General features: G+C 43.9%; 1 protein-coding gene across 1 annotated transcript in view; it reads left to right on the forward strand.

Moving 5' to 3' along the window:
• Positions 1 to 293: 293 nt before the first annotated feature.
• NSRP1 (nuclear speckle splicing regulatory protein 1) overlaps positions 294 to 16,367 on the forward strand; it is a 41,409-nt gene continuing 25,335 nt past the window's right edge. Inside the window, exons 1-2 of the mRNA XM_083172304.1 lie at positions 294 to 461; positions 10,449 to 10,536. Coding sequence (XP_083028430.1) covers positions 442 to 461; positions 10,449 to 10,536 — 108 coding nt within the window. The 5' untranslated portion in view covers positions 294 to 441. The remainder of the gene's footprint in view (positions 462 to 10,448; positions 10,537 to 16,367) is intronic.

Below are 16,367 nucleotides of genomic sequence, written 5' to 3' on the forward strand. Positions count from 1 at the left end.
ACGTCTGGGGATTTTATATGTGTATCAGCCATAAGGCTGTGAGTCAGGTATTGCTTTTGCAGTCCAAAAGAGACAACAGACAATTCATGTCATAAATCAATGAAGTTCTACACAGATTCCTGTGGCTAGCATATCGCCTACCCCTACTGTATACGGCATCTAATGCTCTGACATGGTATGGACTACATTAGACGGAAAACTCCCACGGTGACCATGGCAACCCCCTGATAGCTTGGCATTAGTAACAGCAGATTCGGCACACGGACTCTCTTACTTCGGTACCAGCAGGTAATGCAGTGATACAAATATTCCTCCCAGCATGGCCTGAAGGTCTGAGGCGTTAGGACCAGTGTACGGGCCTGGGAAAGAGTGTAGCCTTTAGGCTGCCGTTTTTTACGAATGTGCCGTTCACATACCGCGCCTGCGTGAGTCTTGGGCAAGATGGCGGCTCCCGGGAAGCAGTAAGTAGCAGTACTGAGTGCAGGCCACTTGTTTAGTGGGTGACGGGTCTGTGACTGGGGAGTCTGAGTGGGGGCTCGGGCCATGCACTATTCCTAACACCTAGGCGTGTTGCACCGTGACCCCTGTTACAATCCAGTGTACCGTGGTACTCCGCAAACATCACCCGGGAGTCCCGGGACTGGGGCCGCCGCGTGTAGCCAGGCAGCAGCGACTGGAGGGCGGCTTGGGTGTAGGAAGCTGGTGCTTAGAGCAAGGCGTACATACCCACAGCCCGTGAGACCCTATTTAATAAGAGTAAGGGATATTTTTGTAAAGCAGGCGTCTGTGCTGCCAATTCCTGCACTGCGTCCAGTACTGGAGATGTCGCATGTAATCGCAGCGTTTTGTGACGACCGGTTCTAACATTACACTTTGTTGTTTTGGTCTTATGGGCTAAAGTACACTACACTTTTCTAAAGAACAAACAAGCATAAAAACAACACCTATTGAAAACAATGACATATACTCCTCATTGAAAGCCATGTTATTAGATCCATTTGTTGGATAAGCAAGTCTGAGTACTGGTACATATCTGGCTGTATGTGACAGTGTCTTGGTTCATGCCATGTCAGCGCAGCCAGGTGTGTCCACCACCTGTCTGGTTTTTATCACCTTTTTTTAAGTTAAGAGAAGATATTAAAAAAAGATTTCTGTCAAATATCTCAACTGACTTACAGTTTATTAAATATTGATTTCTATTTCAATTTGTTAAGCTATTTACTAATCGTGGCTTCTTTATCCAGTTTATTATATATAGCACAGGTGTTTATTACCAAATCCACACACATTTTTGACCCCCAAAGGTAAATCTTCCTCCCAAATCCAAACCAAATTGCTTTATCTGCCTCTGTTTTGGTTTACGGCAAAAACACACATTTTTCAAACTGAATTAAAAATGTTAGGTTAAATAGAAAATAGCTATGTTTCATATCTTAAGTTGAATTAACAATAACATTTTTCATTTATTTGCAACCTGCTGTAACGATCTGTAATTGTCATTAGTGTTAGCAGTAAGTGTATACTGCCTTCCAGTACTTCCTTGGCTAGTAGGCACTTCCATTTAGGGATGGACATCGGAAGCCGACCATCAAATGATGGCTGGGCTTCCGCCATTGAATCTTTTGAATCTTGAATGTCGAAGTCATCCTTTATGGAAACAAATTCAAAAAGTTTCCATAGCTCTTGTATTGTGCAATAGCTCCGTCACTAAAGTAGTGAACAAACTCCCAATTTTTTTGTAATCGTTTAGCTAATTCTGTCATAACTAACTGCAATGAATGCATGCATGCATGCACAGTTATGGTTACTTGATCAAGGGTAGAACTTAAGCTGGCCATACATCAGAAATATCGATCTTAAGATCGATTGCGCTCATGATTGTGTACAATTTCCCTTGAAAGCCCCGGCTGTCCTTGATGGTTTTTGGACACACAATCTAATCCAAATCCATCATACAATCAGTCATACAATCCATCTGCTGTATGATTGTGTACACAAGATGTGCACACAATCTGCATACAATCAGTCATACAATCCATCTGCATGATTGTATGATTGTGTACACAAGATGTGCACACACTCTGCATACAATCCATCTTACAATCAATTGAGATTGTATGATTGGGTACAATATCTTTCTGATGTATGACCACCTTAATAACGCACAGACTCACACAGTTTAAAGTGTCACCATCCTCTTGTCAAAAGTATACAGCAAATCGGTGTTTGTGTAGCGTCACAGTGGAATCCTTGAATTGCACCCTGGCACAGAAAGGATTAATCTAGTGACACAATAGCTTCTGTTTCTGGTTGAATGGCTACCTTCACCTAGCTTAGGTATTCAGCCTGCGACTTTGCTGTATACAGATTGGCTGTTGCATCATCAATAGCACCACAATATCTTAACAGAATTGTTCCACTGTACTAGTGAGTTTACTTTGGACAGTGTTTATAAACAATTGTGTCCTCATTATCCATGTCACTAGGATGCCAATGTGATACTGCCTCTTTTCAAGGCATTGGTGAGACCACACTTGGAATACAGTGTTCAGTTCTGGGCACTGAACCTTAAAAAGGACATTAATACCCCTTTCACACTTGCAAAAATATCCCAGGTTTTTGCACATGAATGTGCATCAACCCGGGATTTAGCTCAGTGTGAAAGGGTCTTTAAAGAATATCCTGGTATGAACATCCCGGGATTTCTACCCAGGTCCTGACCTGGGTAGATTCCGGAATCGACCCAGGATGCGGTCAGTGTGAATGGTCCCGTACCTGGGATTGGGTACACGGGACTTTAAAAAAGCTGCTGATTGGAGCTTTCTTGGGCTCACAAATGCTGATGTCATCTTTCAGAGCCCTGGAGTCCATTTCTAATGACATGCATATGTATTTGCAGGGATTTCCCAGGATCAGTGTGAATGGGGCTGTCCAGGGTCAGGTCTGAGTGCAGTGTGAAAGGGTACATTCCCAGGTAGAGTCCCAGGCGAGAGGCTGCCCGCAAAACTGATTAATTGCGTGAGGCTGCCCAGCATTGTAGATGGTTGCCATGACGGGCTGGGTAGTGGCGTGGTCAGGATGTCGGGACCGCGCACTCACTCCTTCTCCCTCTATAGTGCACTCCCCTCCTCGGTTGGCCAGTGCAGGACGGCGCACGAGTCCTGTCCCCTTGCCCCCCCCCCCAATAAATGAATCAGCTTTGCGGGGGGACCCCCCTGGAGCCTGGACCGGCCACAGTGCACAGGTGAGCAGGAGCCGTTTTCACGATCGCTTTCACACCGCAAACCTGCTTTAGACCAGGTATTTAGATGCGGTGTGAAGGGGGTAAACTTCCTCTGACCCGTTTAAAAAAAACGTTTTAAATACCTGGTCTAAAGCAGGTTTTGCGGTTTGAAAGCAGCATAAGGGAATCCTATAGATATGACTTATTCAAGTCAGTTGTTACAAGTCAGATAGGTTGAACTCGATGGACTAACGTCTTTTTTCAGCCTTAATTACTATGTTACTATGATGAAATTGTGTCCTCCTCGTCCATGTCACTATAATGAAACAGTTTTTGAACTATTCTCTGAAGTGCATTTGTCACCTCGATGAAGCATCAGTTTGTGAGATTGAAGAATACACAAGGATTTCAGTTAGGTCTCTGAAGTCCATCTTTATTGATAGAGCTTTAACCAATAATTTACATTTTTTTTTGGAGAGTTTTGCAAACCTACAGAATGCATACCTCTTGCAGGAATACTAACAAAACATTGAGGTTGCAAGGAACAAAACTTAGGGGCCGATTCAGGATTGTTCATTGCGATCCAAATTTGGCCCAGCCCCGAAAGTTGGGGTTTGAGCATATGCAAACCCCGGGTGCAACTCGCCAGGCCGTTGGCTGCGGGAAGGAAGGGGAGGGCAGGGGCGGACAATGGGCCAGGGTAGGGGAACGCCCTGTGTTTTATGGGCATCCCCATGGAAACACTGTCCTTTCCCCTGGCAATGTAGGTGGGCCGGTGCCTGCTCAGGCGAGTGGCTGACATCGCAAGACGCACTGCCCGCCCCATCTTTGGCGATCTGCAGAGGAAATAAAAGTCAGTTTAGACTGACTTATTCCCGAAGGCAGGAGAAATCATTCGATACTCGACGACCATGGAATGATCTCTCCTACTAGCGACCGCATGCGAGAGGATGTGTTAGCGAACATATACCCTCTCATGGCAGTAAAGGGATTCAGGCACCAGCACTGCCCAAGAATCAGCATGAGCTATTGCAGTGTTAAGCCCGCCCCCCGGCCAATAGGAATCCAAGGGACGGGCTTATCACTGGTTTATGCTGATTCCAGGTGCCCGATGCAAACACTCAGATGATTGATCCAGCACATATACAATATGCATGCATTTATGTGCTGTGTGATACACCCCCCCCCCCCCCCCCCCCTTGCACTACTTGGTCGGTGCTGCGGCTGCCTCTGTCGATAAGACATTATGCGACACACCCTAATGTCCATAACATATTATGCAACGCATCCTAATGCTAAAAAGAAAGGGGAAGTGACCATAGGCCACACAAAAGCGCTGGTGTATTAATACAATTAATTAATTCAGGTAGGTGGGTAATAGGTATGCTTCCCTTTGGGCATCCTAATGCTCATTACACATTAAGCCTCGCACCCTTATGCTCATTACACATTATGCCACGCCCCCTAATGACCATTACACATTATGCCACGCTGTAATGTCAGCACAACAGCATCCCGGCCCGACGCTCCCCGCAGACCCTGCCAGCGCTGGCTCAACCCAGGCCACCTCCAGGTCTGGAGGCCCATTGTTAGAGAGAGTGTGCATCATCATGCGCAAAAAAATAGGGGTGTGGCTTCATGGTGAAGGAGCGTGACCACATATTGGTACTAATTCACATTACACCACACAGTAGAGTCCTCTATCACATTACACCCCACAGTGCCACTTGTACACATTCCAGTGCAGCAATACACACAGGGTCACACAACACTGCACTGCACCAGCATACACAAAGGGTGACCGTGCGCCTCAGATACAGTGCAGGATACGGTGTGTGTTGGATGCAGTGCAGATTACAGTTTCAGTCAGATACAGTGTTGATCAGAACATGACTGTTCAGTGCGGAATATAATGTGGGTCGAATACAGTAAGCATCGGACACAGCGCGGGATATAGTGTGGGTTAGATACAGTATTGGTTGGATATAATGCGGGATACAGGTGCTTACGGCATTCAAAGCTTACCGAACCAACCTGAATCGGCAGTGCACGGGGGCTGTGTCTTCAGAGCATGGTGGTGACCATGCAGTAGTGCCATCTATGTCAGCAGTACAGCTCAGTTTGAGGGAGATGTGTCAGCAGTGCAGGAGTGCTGGCAGAGTCGGCAGCATAAGGTGGTTGTTGTGTCGGCAGTGCGGGAGTGCCAGCATTATCTTCAGTGTGGAGGTTGGCTGGCCTGAACTTATAAAAAGGCATTTGTAACCAGGTCCACATTTGAGCAAAAAGATTTTGACCTCTACTTTCAAAGTACATTTCAGATCCAATTCATATTTCCTAAATGTGAATGTTCTGAAAAAGATGGGGTCAATTGAAATGATTAACTACATGGAGATGGAACCTCTCATAGGGGTGAATTTACTAAGATGGAAGTTCTTTTAAAGATGGGATGTTGCCTATAGCAACCAATTGAATTCTACAGTATCACTAATATTGTAGAAGGTTTCAAAATAAATAAGTAGAATCTGATTGGTTGCTATGGGCAACATCCCATCTTAGTAAATTTACTAGTGGGGGGTGTCTTCAATCAAACCTGCATTAGGTTTAGACAGTGGGGGTAATTCAGACCTGATCGCTGGAGCTCAGTGATCAGGTAAATGCTGCCCCGCTGCTGTACCGACCGCATTCCCCCTGACCATGCGGATGGCTGCAAATGCAGTTGCAGCCCTGCACACTCACCACCGAATGGTTTTCCACTCTTGCTGCACTGCCGAGTAAGTCTAGACTCCCAACGGCTGAGGAATGCCTGCAGTACCGCCCCCAAACAGCAGCCTTTCGCTCAAACTGCTTGCGCATGCACACAGTGTACCGTGCACATGCGCGGTCATTGGATAATCTGAATCAGGCCCAGTGTCTCATTCTTACCCAGGAATTAAATTATAGAGTTTTCATCAATGTTTTTATCTTCTTGTTAATGCTATTTAAGAACATAACTAGTGCTGAAAACTGGAGTGCAGGGATTGGTAACGATAAACTCAAAAGATGATAGATACTTTTCTTGTCGTTGAAGGGGAATGCAGTGAACATGTGGTGGAGGGGGGGGGTTACTACAAATGTGTATCACGAATGAAGACCACAATATGGGCGATATCATATATACTTTACGCCTATAAATGTAATATGTTATTCCTAATGCCCCTTGTTGTTTTACCGTTACTTGTGTGTAGCGAACAGTGTCCTGTAGGTGGCACCATAATGTAACATATTACATCTACCGAAGTTTTCTTTGGAAGTTACTGCAATAATCTCTAAACCAGCGGTTCTCATACTGTGTACAGTGGTAGACTGGGATGCCTTGGGTCATGTGCAGGATTACCCTGGGTTGGCGGTTCAGGACCATTGTAAATGATTTATGGTCAATGTAATAGGCAAAACCAGTGCTGACAGCTGCCAATCATAAATGATGTGAACAAACAGGAGTAAATCCTGATCCTCACCACAGAACAGAACCTCAGGATGATAATTTACTTAATGTAATATGTTTGTCGGTACTTGTTTCCTATCTGGGCGCCCGCTAAGTTAATTGCGCACCATGCTATTCTCCGTATAAAAATCGGATCGCATCGCATCGGATACCACAAATACACATACACGATATTGAACGATGCGATGCGATGCGATCCGATTCGATTTCCCATAGGAAACAATGTTAAATGGATCAATTTACCCAAATCAGCATAGGGAAGAATGGTAAATGGGCCAGAAACCCCAAAAAAAACCACAGAGCAGTGGAATGTCCCCCCAAAAGTAGTTGACGCCACCCCGCCATCAACGTGAACCCGAAGCGTGGCGAGCGCAGCGAGCCCGCGAGGGGCGGCGGTACGCGTCCTCCGACCTTTTCATGCCCTACTATCCACTAGGGCGTGGAGTGAGAATAGAATAGTGTGGCGAGCGCAGCGAGGGGACGCGGATACCTTCACAGGTAAACGCGTCCCTTTGCGGGCTTCCCAGGTGTCCGCGTCGCCATGGACACCTGGGAAGCCCGCGAGGGGACGCGTATAACTGTGAAGGTATCCGCGTCCCCTCGCGGGGCTCGCTGCGCTCGCCACGCTTCGGGCTCGGTGGCTCGCTGCGCTCGCCACACTATTCTATTCTCACTCCACGCCCTAGTGGATAGTAGGGCATGAAAAGGTCGGAGGACGCGTACCGCCGCCCCTCGCGGGCTCGCTGCGCTCGCCACGCTTTGGGTTCACAGTGATGGCGGGGTGGCGTCAACTACTTTTGGGGGGACATTTCAATGTTCAGGGGTGTTTTTGGCCCATTTACTATTGTTCCTATGATAATTTGGCTAAATTGAGCCATTTCACATTGTTTCCTATGGGAAATCGAATCGCATCGCATCGTATACCATCGTACATCATCGAGTACCGAATCCGATGCGATGCGATCTGATTTCATTACGGTGCCGTACGTAGAAAACCTGGGCGCCCAGATAGGAAACAAGTACCTGTTTGTCTGAATTTCACAATAGGAAACTTATGGTTTATGGTTGCCCTGAAAAAAACAATCTGATACTCTGAGGTTCTGTGATTCAAAATAGTTTGGGAACCACTTCTCTAAAATGTTTATCCTGGAAACAATCACGGCAAAGTACTAATTTCTTCTATCTGTACTCATTACCCTAGGCCAGTGGTTCCCAACCCTGGTCCTCAAGTACCCCCAACAGTGCCTGTTTTGCAGGTCTCCACACAGTATCACAAGTGCTATAATTAGCTCCACCTGTGGATCTTTTCAAATGTGCCTGATTAATGAGTGCACCTGCCGGGTTACCTGTAAAACGTGCACTGTTGGGGGTACTTGAGGACCAGGGTTGGGAACCACTGCCCTAGGCTACAGAAAATGTAGATGGATAGGTTAGGTATTCCAGATTAGGTCATGTTAATGGTCTATACAACCATGGTATTCATCCCCTGCCCCTGCCCCTACCCCCCGTGCTATTGATTCCTCTCCCTATGCAACCAAGCACCTGACTTGCCTTTATAATTTCCAATATGAAAGTTATTAGGAAATAAGGAATATGTGCTCATCTGACTCATTTAACGATGCTTCCAATGACACCGTTGCTCCCAAAGATTTATTCAGTACATAGACCATCCAATTGAGAAAAATAACTATCAACTAAAAATTGTATTTATAAATAATATATAATGCCTCTGTAAGCTGGGACGCATGACTCTCTGGGGGTAGTGGGGACGCATGCCTCTGTGGTGGAGGTGCCCGTCTCGCCCAGGGTTGAGAGGGGTGGCTTTGGTTGTGGGGGTAACTTCCTCGCCCACTGTGGCTGGGGTGCTTGTCTCGGCCGGGTTAGCAGGGGCACCTGTATCTCCAGTAGCAGTTGGAGCACATCCCTTGGCATTACCTTAATTAAATAAAGATTAAATAGAAATTTGCAAATCATTAATCTGTTATATACAAGCATTCATTCTAGTAAGGCTGCCCTCACAAGAAGTCCTCAGTGATCTGCCTTTAATAAAGTCTAAGGGACCGATTTACTAATAATCACATTTGCAGTGCAACGTGGTCACGAAAATAGTGCCCAAAATCACTTTGCAAGATGCGATTATACCACCGACATGTGTTAAGGAGCACTCGCGTGGACTGCGTTACAGGCATTAGGGTACATGATATGAAGTATTGAAAGACTAACATGGATGTTCAACATGCGGGTCCCCGGTTGTTGTGGGTCTATACATCCCAGTATGCCCTGCTGCAGTTTTAGTATTCCCTAAGAGCAGCATTGTGGCTGGGCATGCTGGTATGTGTGGTTCTCCTGCGGCTAGAGGGCTGCATATTCAACCCACTGGACTTAATAATATATGTAATATTGCCTACGGTTGTGGTTTGCATTGAGAACCAGCAATACTATAAATAATAATTAAATAATAATATATAATCCCTTTTACTTAATTAGATTTGGGCTGACACCATCTACCATTTTGACCTACTAAACTGGGACAAAACCACCTTCTATGCCCTGATACGCCCATTGTGAAAGCAACAAAATACAAATAAAAATAACACTGCACGTTCCTTATTCCAGATGTTGCTACCTGCACTAGTGGAAAACACGCAACCAAACAGGGCCAAATAGCATCTCTCCCAACCGCCCCAATTTACTCAGCATGAAAGGGGTGGAGCTTTGCAGATTGGGGCAGGCTTAGTTTGTCCTACTGTCATATGTTTGAATGCTATTAAGTTGATCAGGCATTTCCAAGCACCATAATAAAGTTTAGGTAAGGAACTGGAGTGCTGATCTAAGGGCACTGATAAATCAACCCTAATATCCTATACTTAATAACCTAACCTAGTGTTCCCACTAGGCTGTTTTAGCAATTTTTAAAGCGGAAAATGCGCCCTGCCCCTCTAGCAGTGCCCCGCTAAAAGAGCCTGCTGCCTGTCCCCACCGGTGTGCACAGGGAAGCCCAGCGCCGCCGTAGATGGCGATGCCCCTTTTTGTGACGTCACGGCCCATCCATGACATCAGCCCACCTTATGCTGCCCGTGCAGCAGAACTCTGCCCTGAACAGTCCATAGAAGGAACTCTACTAACCATAATACCTTAATCTCTAACCCAAACCACTAATACAACGCTAATACCATAACTCCTAACTGTAATACTCGTAACGTGCAGATTGGATGGGCCACACGGTTCTCATGTGCTGTCAAATTCTATCTTTCTATGTAACTGCAAATTCTCTGGATTTTGGCCTGCTCCCATTGGACCTTGTTCAGAGATGGACACAAACACTACCGCTTCAGTTCTGTGGAAATATGTTGATGCAGAAGAAGAACACTGTCAGCTTCAGCATCGGTTCAACATCACATGCTCAGAACTGAAATGCTGAGGCCACTCAATCTGCATTGAAAGATGCCGTCTCTGGCTTGGGCATGTCCCAAAAACAGAGACAACTTGGCCTGTTTCTTCCCCCAAATGCCTGCAGTTTGATATATGGCAGTAGGCACTGAATTTCTGAGAAAACTGGAATGTTAAGGCCGTAACTAGAAAGCATGTCCGTGGCAAATGTTCTGATTTTGGCTCAGTCAGCATTCTTTGTTTTCCAGGAAAAAGACTTTGAAAAGTAGAGACACTGGTTGTGAAATGTGCATAATTTATGTTCCAGCGTAGGATCATTGCAAAATATTTACATCTGTATCTTCTATTTCACAGGTATGGGCTTATTATTCCCAAGAAACTGCTACAGAAAAATGTTTGTTTGCCAAAACATTCCGCATTTGCAGACGATTCTGATGATGAGGTAAGAGTATGCTCATTCTCCAATTGCTATAAATCTATATATGTTCTATCTATTATGCACTGTCTTGCAAAAGAAGGTGGAGGCCACATGTAAGAGGGTGCATATTGTGCCCACAGACTTTAAGGTATTGAATACCTAGTTTTCATTCTAGCACCCGCTATCTTTGAAAACCCGTGCAGTTCCTTTTCCCTGCCTGGGGTGTCGCTGCCTGCTGGAGTGCTTCTAGCATAGTGTGGTCTGTATATCAGCACTGATATGCAAACCAAACCTGTGCTAGAAACACCACAGCAGACAGCGACACCCCAGGCAGGGAACAGAAACTACACAGGTTTTCAAAGATAGCGGGTGCTAGAAAGAACACAAACTACCAGATAGGTGTTAGACTTCACATGACCTAAATGTTCTTTACATTGGATATTGCACTTCATGTAGATCAGAGGCAACCATGTTTACTTCTGTCCAGTGGGTGAGATGTTCATATAAACTGATCTGAGTTTTATGTCCAGTGTGATAGGCTGAGGTGAACCTCCGTAGCCAGACATTCAAGTCCATGAGTGTCACACTTTTTGCTATACCTTAATGTTTCACAACCTCCGTGAACTTCATCCGCAGATTGTTTTAGTAAAAACAACCAAAAAGGCTCCTGCTCAGCGACCATATTCCCTGCGATAATGGCTGAAAATGCACCGTATGTACAGGGCTTAAATATTACTTCAAACATGACTGCAAATTTGGTCCCAATGTGAAGAAAGTACATTACCAGCTTTCTAGTTCTGCATTGCACACAGCATACAGAACATTTAGGTATAGTCTTGTAGTCCAGTGGATAGCAAATTTTCAGAACTACAGGATTTAAAAAGTTTTTTTTTTGTTCGGTTCTCCAGAGTTGGTGGGTAGATAGATGCAGTAGAAACAGTGCAGAAAAGTCCAAGTTATCTAAAGCTTCATAAGAGCTATGTGTATAAAATATAAAACTTTTAATGCTACATACAACACTAATAAATGTGTCAGCAACATATGAACAGCCTTCTCCCTCCCAAAGAAAGTAGGAACACAGGTGTTTCGCAGCAGTCCTACTTCATTCCCTTATTTTGGTGTTTCTTAAACTCAATGGGCCTTATTCAGATCTGAGCTCAGTACAAATTTGTTCAGAAAATGGGCAAAATCATGTGCACTGCAGGTGGGGCAGATGAAACGTGCAGAGAGAGTTAGATTTGTGTGAGTTATTTTGTTTCTGTACAGGGTAAATACTGGCTGCATTATTTTTACACTGCAATATAGATTTCAGTTTCAGCACACCCCACCCAAATGTAACTCTCTTTGCACAGGTTACATCTGCCGCACCTGCAGTGCTCATGGTTTTGCCCATTTTCCAAACAAATTTGTACTAAACTCAGATCTGAATAAGGCCCAATCTACGAATCAAATGTGGCCTACAGCCATCATCGTCGGCTTGCAGATTGCTCCTGGTTTGAGTACCATCAAGTTATAATTCTCCAAATGCATTTACTTTTAAGTGGACATCTTAGGTGCATTATAACGTTTTAAATTGTCCAGCTCTTAAGTGCTCTGTTTGCCATGATTCTTCATCCATGCTCATATTAACCTGTATCGTGAGGAAACAAAGAAGGAAAGCGTCTCATTGTAGAGATTGCCAATTGCAGTTCTTGTATGTTTCGTGTCAATGCTGGGTTTGTATCTAATATAGTGAACTGAGGTAGCTATTAATTTGGCACATACGCTGTAGCAGAAGGGGTAAAATCTGCACATGAGCAGTAATAAATAAAAAGGCAACATAGTATATATACCCCTGCTTCAGCATCTTGATTTTGCATCAAATCATCTTCCCAGAATCCTATTTTTATTAACAGACAGGTATATCTCTTCAAGTGACCACTGAGTCTATTTATTGCATTTATAAACAATATTACAGTGTGTGGTTCACCAACAAAGTAAAGCAAATATCATAAAATCTGTGTATATGTAGTAAATAGGAAGCCAATCTAACAAAGTGTTTATGGTCATTCTGGAAAAAAAAATGACAAAAGAAGTTACCTGCTTTTTTGCTTTACTGAATCTGGCCCATAGTCCATGCACATTCTTATTTAGGAGCTTGTAATAAAACAGCAGGGTCTTGTTGTGGACTGGACTTTCCACCAGTTTGCATACTGTAGCATAACTTGTGCACATACATGCTTACATGGCAAATTAATATGTGCCAATGCAAACTTGTGTCTGGCACTTGCATCTTCTTAATGTCCGATCTGGGCTAGGTTGTATTCTCGGACTGGAATTTAGGGTTAGAGTAGGAGGAGAGGTTGAGTACAAGCCGCTAGGTAGATTAATGAAGTTAACTGGAGGTTCGGCGGAAACTCTAGGTAGATGCTGGCATCTGTGGATGCTAGACATACAGTATGTGGTTCTTGGGTAGAGCAAACCTACTAGGCTGGTGAAGTTCAACATAGGAACCGGTTAAGACCAGTGAGGCTTTTTAATCTGGGGGCAACCTGGGTCTGGTAGAATATAAGGCTTGTATACACGAGTCTCGGTACTTGTAATACACTATGTGGACAAAAGTATTCGGACGCCTGACCATTACACCAACAGGGATTGGAATCACAATGTATTCAAAAATACATATACTTTAATATGGAGTTGGTTCCCCTTTTGCAGCTATAACCACTTTCACAAGATTTTAGAGTGTTCCTGTGGGAATTTGTGCACACTCATTCTGTAGAGCATTTAGTAGGTCCAAAACCTGAAAAACAGCCCCAGACTTTTATCTCTGCATATAACACATATGTTTGCTTACTTATGGCATGCTGAAAATAAAAGTGTGTGTGTGTGTGTGTGTGTTCATCTCCACTAATGAACATTATCAATTTGCCTATGGTAGTGGAGCATGGAACAGGTCAATGTACATTAAATCAAAGCCGTATCTGATATGGATGAGTAGTACGGAGTTCAAAATTCAGTGGACTTTGTCAGATACTATAAAATCATTGAATTGATGAGATCAAATTCCAGCTCATTGACAGACTGAAGCTTCAGTGAGCACAGATATTAAAGTTCATGAAGAGAACTATGGAGTACAGCAGAGGGCGCTATAAGCTATAGTTTGTTATCCTTACCACTATGTACTGCCGTTACTGTTGGATTGCTGTTTAATTGAGGACATTTCTTTAAACTAAATGAAAACATTTTTTCTTGCTACAAATGTGTCACTAGAGAATACGAATCCGATTAATGCAAGTGTTTTCTGCATGTCCTTACTCTTACAGGGGCTGATTGTAAGCCTCAATGCGTATGTATCTAGCAGATTTGCATGCAGTAAGAAATTGCATGGGCTGGGGGCGGTATTGGCACACGCTAGTGCGTGTGGCCTGATCGGTCTGTCTGGGGACCACCATATGGGGTGGATGCGCTAAGCCATGGAAAGTGATAAAGTTCCAGATAATCTGCTCCTAACTGCCATGGAATAGGTTGTTTTAAAAAGAAAAAGACAATTAGAAGCTGGTTGGTTGCTAGTTTATCACTCACCACTCTATTATTTTTCAAGCCTTAGCACATCTAGCCCTATGCGTGAAATCAGAATGATGACTAGTTACCGAGCATAAGAATAGATGCCAAATGCTGATTGGCTATACTGACTCACTCAATCTATGGTATAAAAGCTGTGCACACACGGGAGTCTGCCCTGGCGATTTTCGGTTGCGCCCCGTGTGTATCAAGATGTAGTTAAGCCGTCAGAGAGTGGGCTAACTACATCCGGCCAGCCCTGGGAGACGCGGCCAAATACAGTGTAGCACTAATATTCTTGCATGTACTGTCTATGTGGCTGGGCGATAGCGACTCTGCGGGGCGGCAGCACATCGCTATTGCTTGCTGTGTACACAAAGGGTGATTTAGGCAAACCGAAGCGATTTAGTCAAAAATTGCTTAGAAGAATCACCCTGCTTGTATACCCCTTAAGAGTAGGTAACTTCCAGTCTTAACAGTTCTGCATCTACTGATTAAAGGAATAAAACAACAATTACAATGAAAGCTGTGCCGAGATGGCCCCAAACGAGCCGCACATCTCGGCACGATACCAGAGCGGCTCCATCATATTGCCCGGTCTTTGCTGCATTGTAGACGGCAGTGTCCTGAGAGTGGACTCACATCCATTGGAGGTATATTAACACCATACTTACCTGTAGGTAATACGCATACCACTTTATCAATCATACCTATTAACAGAAGTAACACCATCCATAGCAGAATATTGTGACTTTGTATATGAGCAGAATTTTTACCTGCAAAAACAGATAAATGAAGAACACATTCATTTTTATTCTAGAAGAGATACACCTTTTAAATTGATTATATGAACATTTTATGCTTTTTTTTTCCTTCATATGTTTTTGTTTTGTCCATTGATATTTAATCTAATTGTTTATTGACAGGTCAATTTTTTTCATGAGATAAAGATTTCCGTTGATATTTATTTGTCTGTCTTGGATTTCATTCTTATCAGTCAGCAACTTGTGCAGAGCATTTCCATTTTTGTGATTCTTTCAGCTATATAAGCAACATATGTGTGCTATTTAATTACAGTTTGCAATGTTGGAGAGAACCACTTCGCACTGTCCCTCAGTGCAACATCTATCCTGTATAGCACTAGCTCACTGACGCATTGGGCCTAATTCAGACCTGATCACAGGACAAATTTGTTCTCAAAATGGACAAAACTGCAGTTGGGGCAAATGTAACATGTGCAGAGAGAGAAAATCAAGGAATGATTTTGCCTTGTAAGCGATTGCCCCTTTAAAGCAAACTTCCATGTTCAGCTGCATTTGCATGGCTGCTGAACTCGGGAGGCATTGAATCCCGCCCCTGGTGGCAATCTGTACGCTGACAATTAATAGATTCCCCACAGAATCCGCCCAACAGTCTATTTCACCAATCCACCTGGTTTCCAACAGGTCAGAGCATTTTGACCTGTCAGGAACCAAATAGAGCTCTTTATTGAATAGGTTGGAACCCCTTCCGACAAGACGGCAGTTCCAACAGCAACTGAATATACCCGAGTGTTTAATTGTAATGTCCTCTAAAAAAAAAATGCAATTTTTTTGTTTTGTTTTTTAAGTTTATAGGTTATATACCTTATTGCTACTCAACAAAATGGGGCTAAATGTAATGGGGTCCATGTTTTTGGATGTTCCTTACAGATTCAGCCATGTGGCCATACTATACTGGTTTGCCTTGTAAATGATTGCCGCTGTAAAAACATCCTTTACATCCAGGAACTCAAACCCTATTCCTTTCACCCCATGGTCTAGCATTCGTAAGTACCCCACCACAGAATTATTATACAGGCAGTATATGTGTGCCAAACACTAAATATGAATCCCCAGGGAGCTCCGATTACTGAACAGGTTACAAGCCATGAACATATTTATACATTGTGATTATATAACCTCAGTATTCTCTCATCAATGGAATCCTCTACAAACCTTACTATTTTAAGCTCCTTGCTCTGTGCTCTCTCCAGGTTAAGGAAGGCCTATCTGATTTGGTTCAATTTGAAATCTCAGTATCCAAAAGCACTGCAGCTCAGTGGTTGGGTCTTATGTAGACCCTTGATCACGGTTTGTTTTCTCATCCTACCGTCACCGTGAGCAAGACTGATACACATGTTATTACAGAAGGAAATGTCCAAGGCAGTGTCTGGAAAGACTGGGCTCATTTTTGATCTTCAATTTTTAAACCGTACCTGTAATTACATAGTGAATGCCGATTATAACAAGGTTCCAGTTGTGAGAATTTATAGGCTGCATTGCTATGACTAT

The sequence above is a fragment of the Crinia signifera genome, chromosome 2 (assembly GCF_055691185.1).
Source record: "Crinia signifera chromosome 2, ASM5569118v1, whole genome shotgun sequence".
NCBI lineage: Eukaryota > Metazoa > Chordata > Amphibia > Anura > Myobatrachidae > Crinia > Crinia signifera.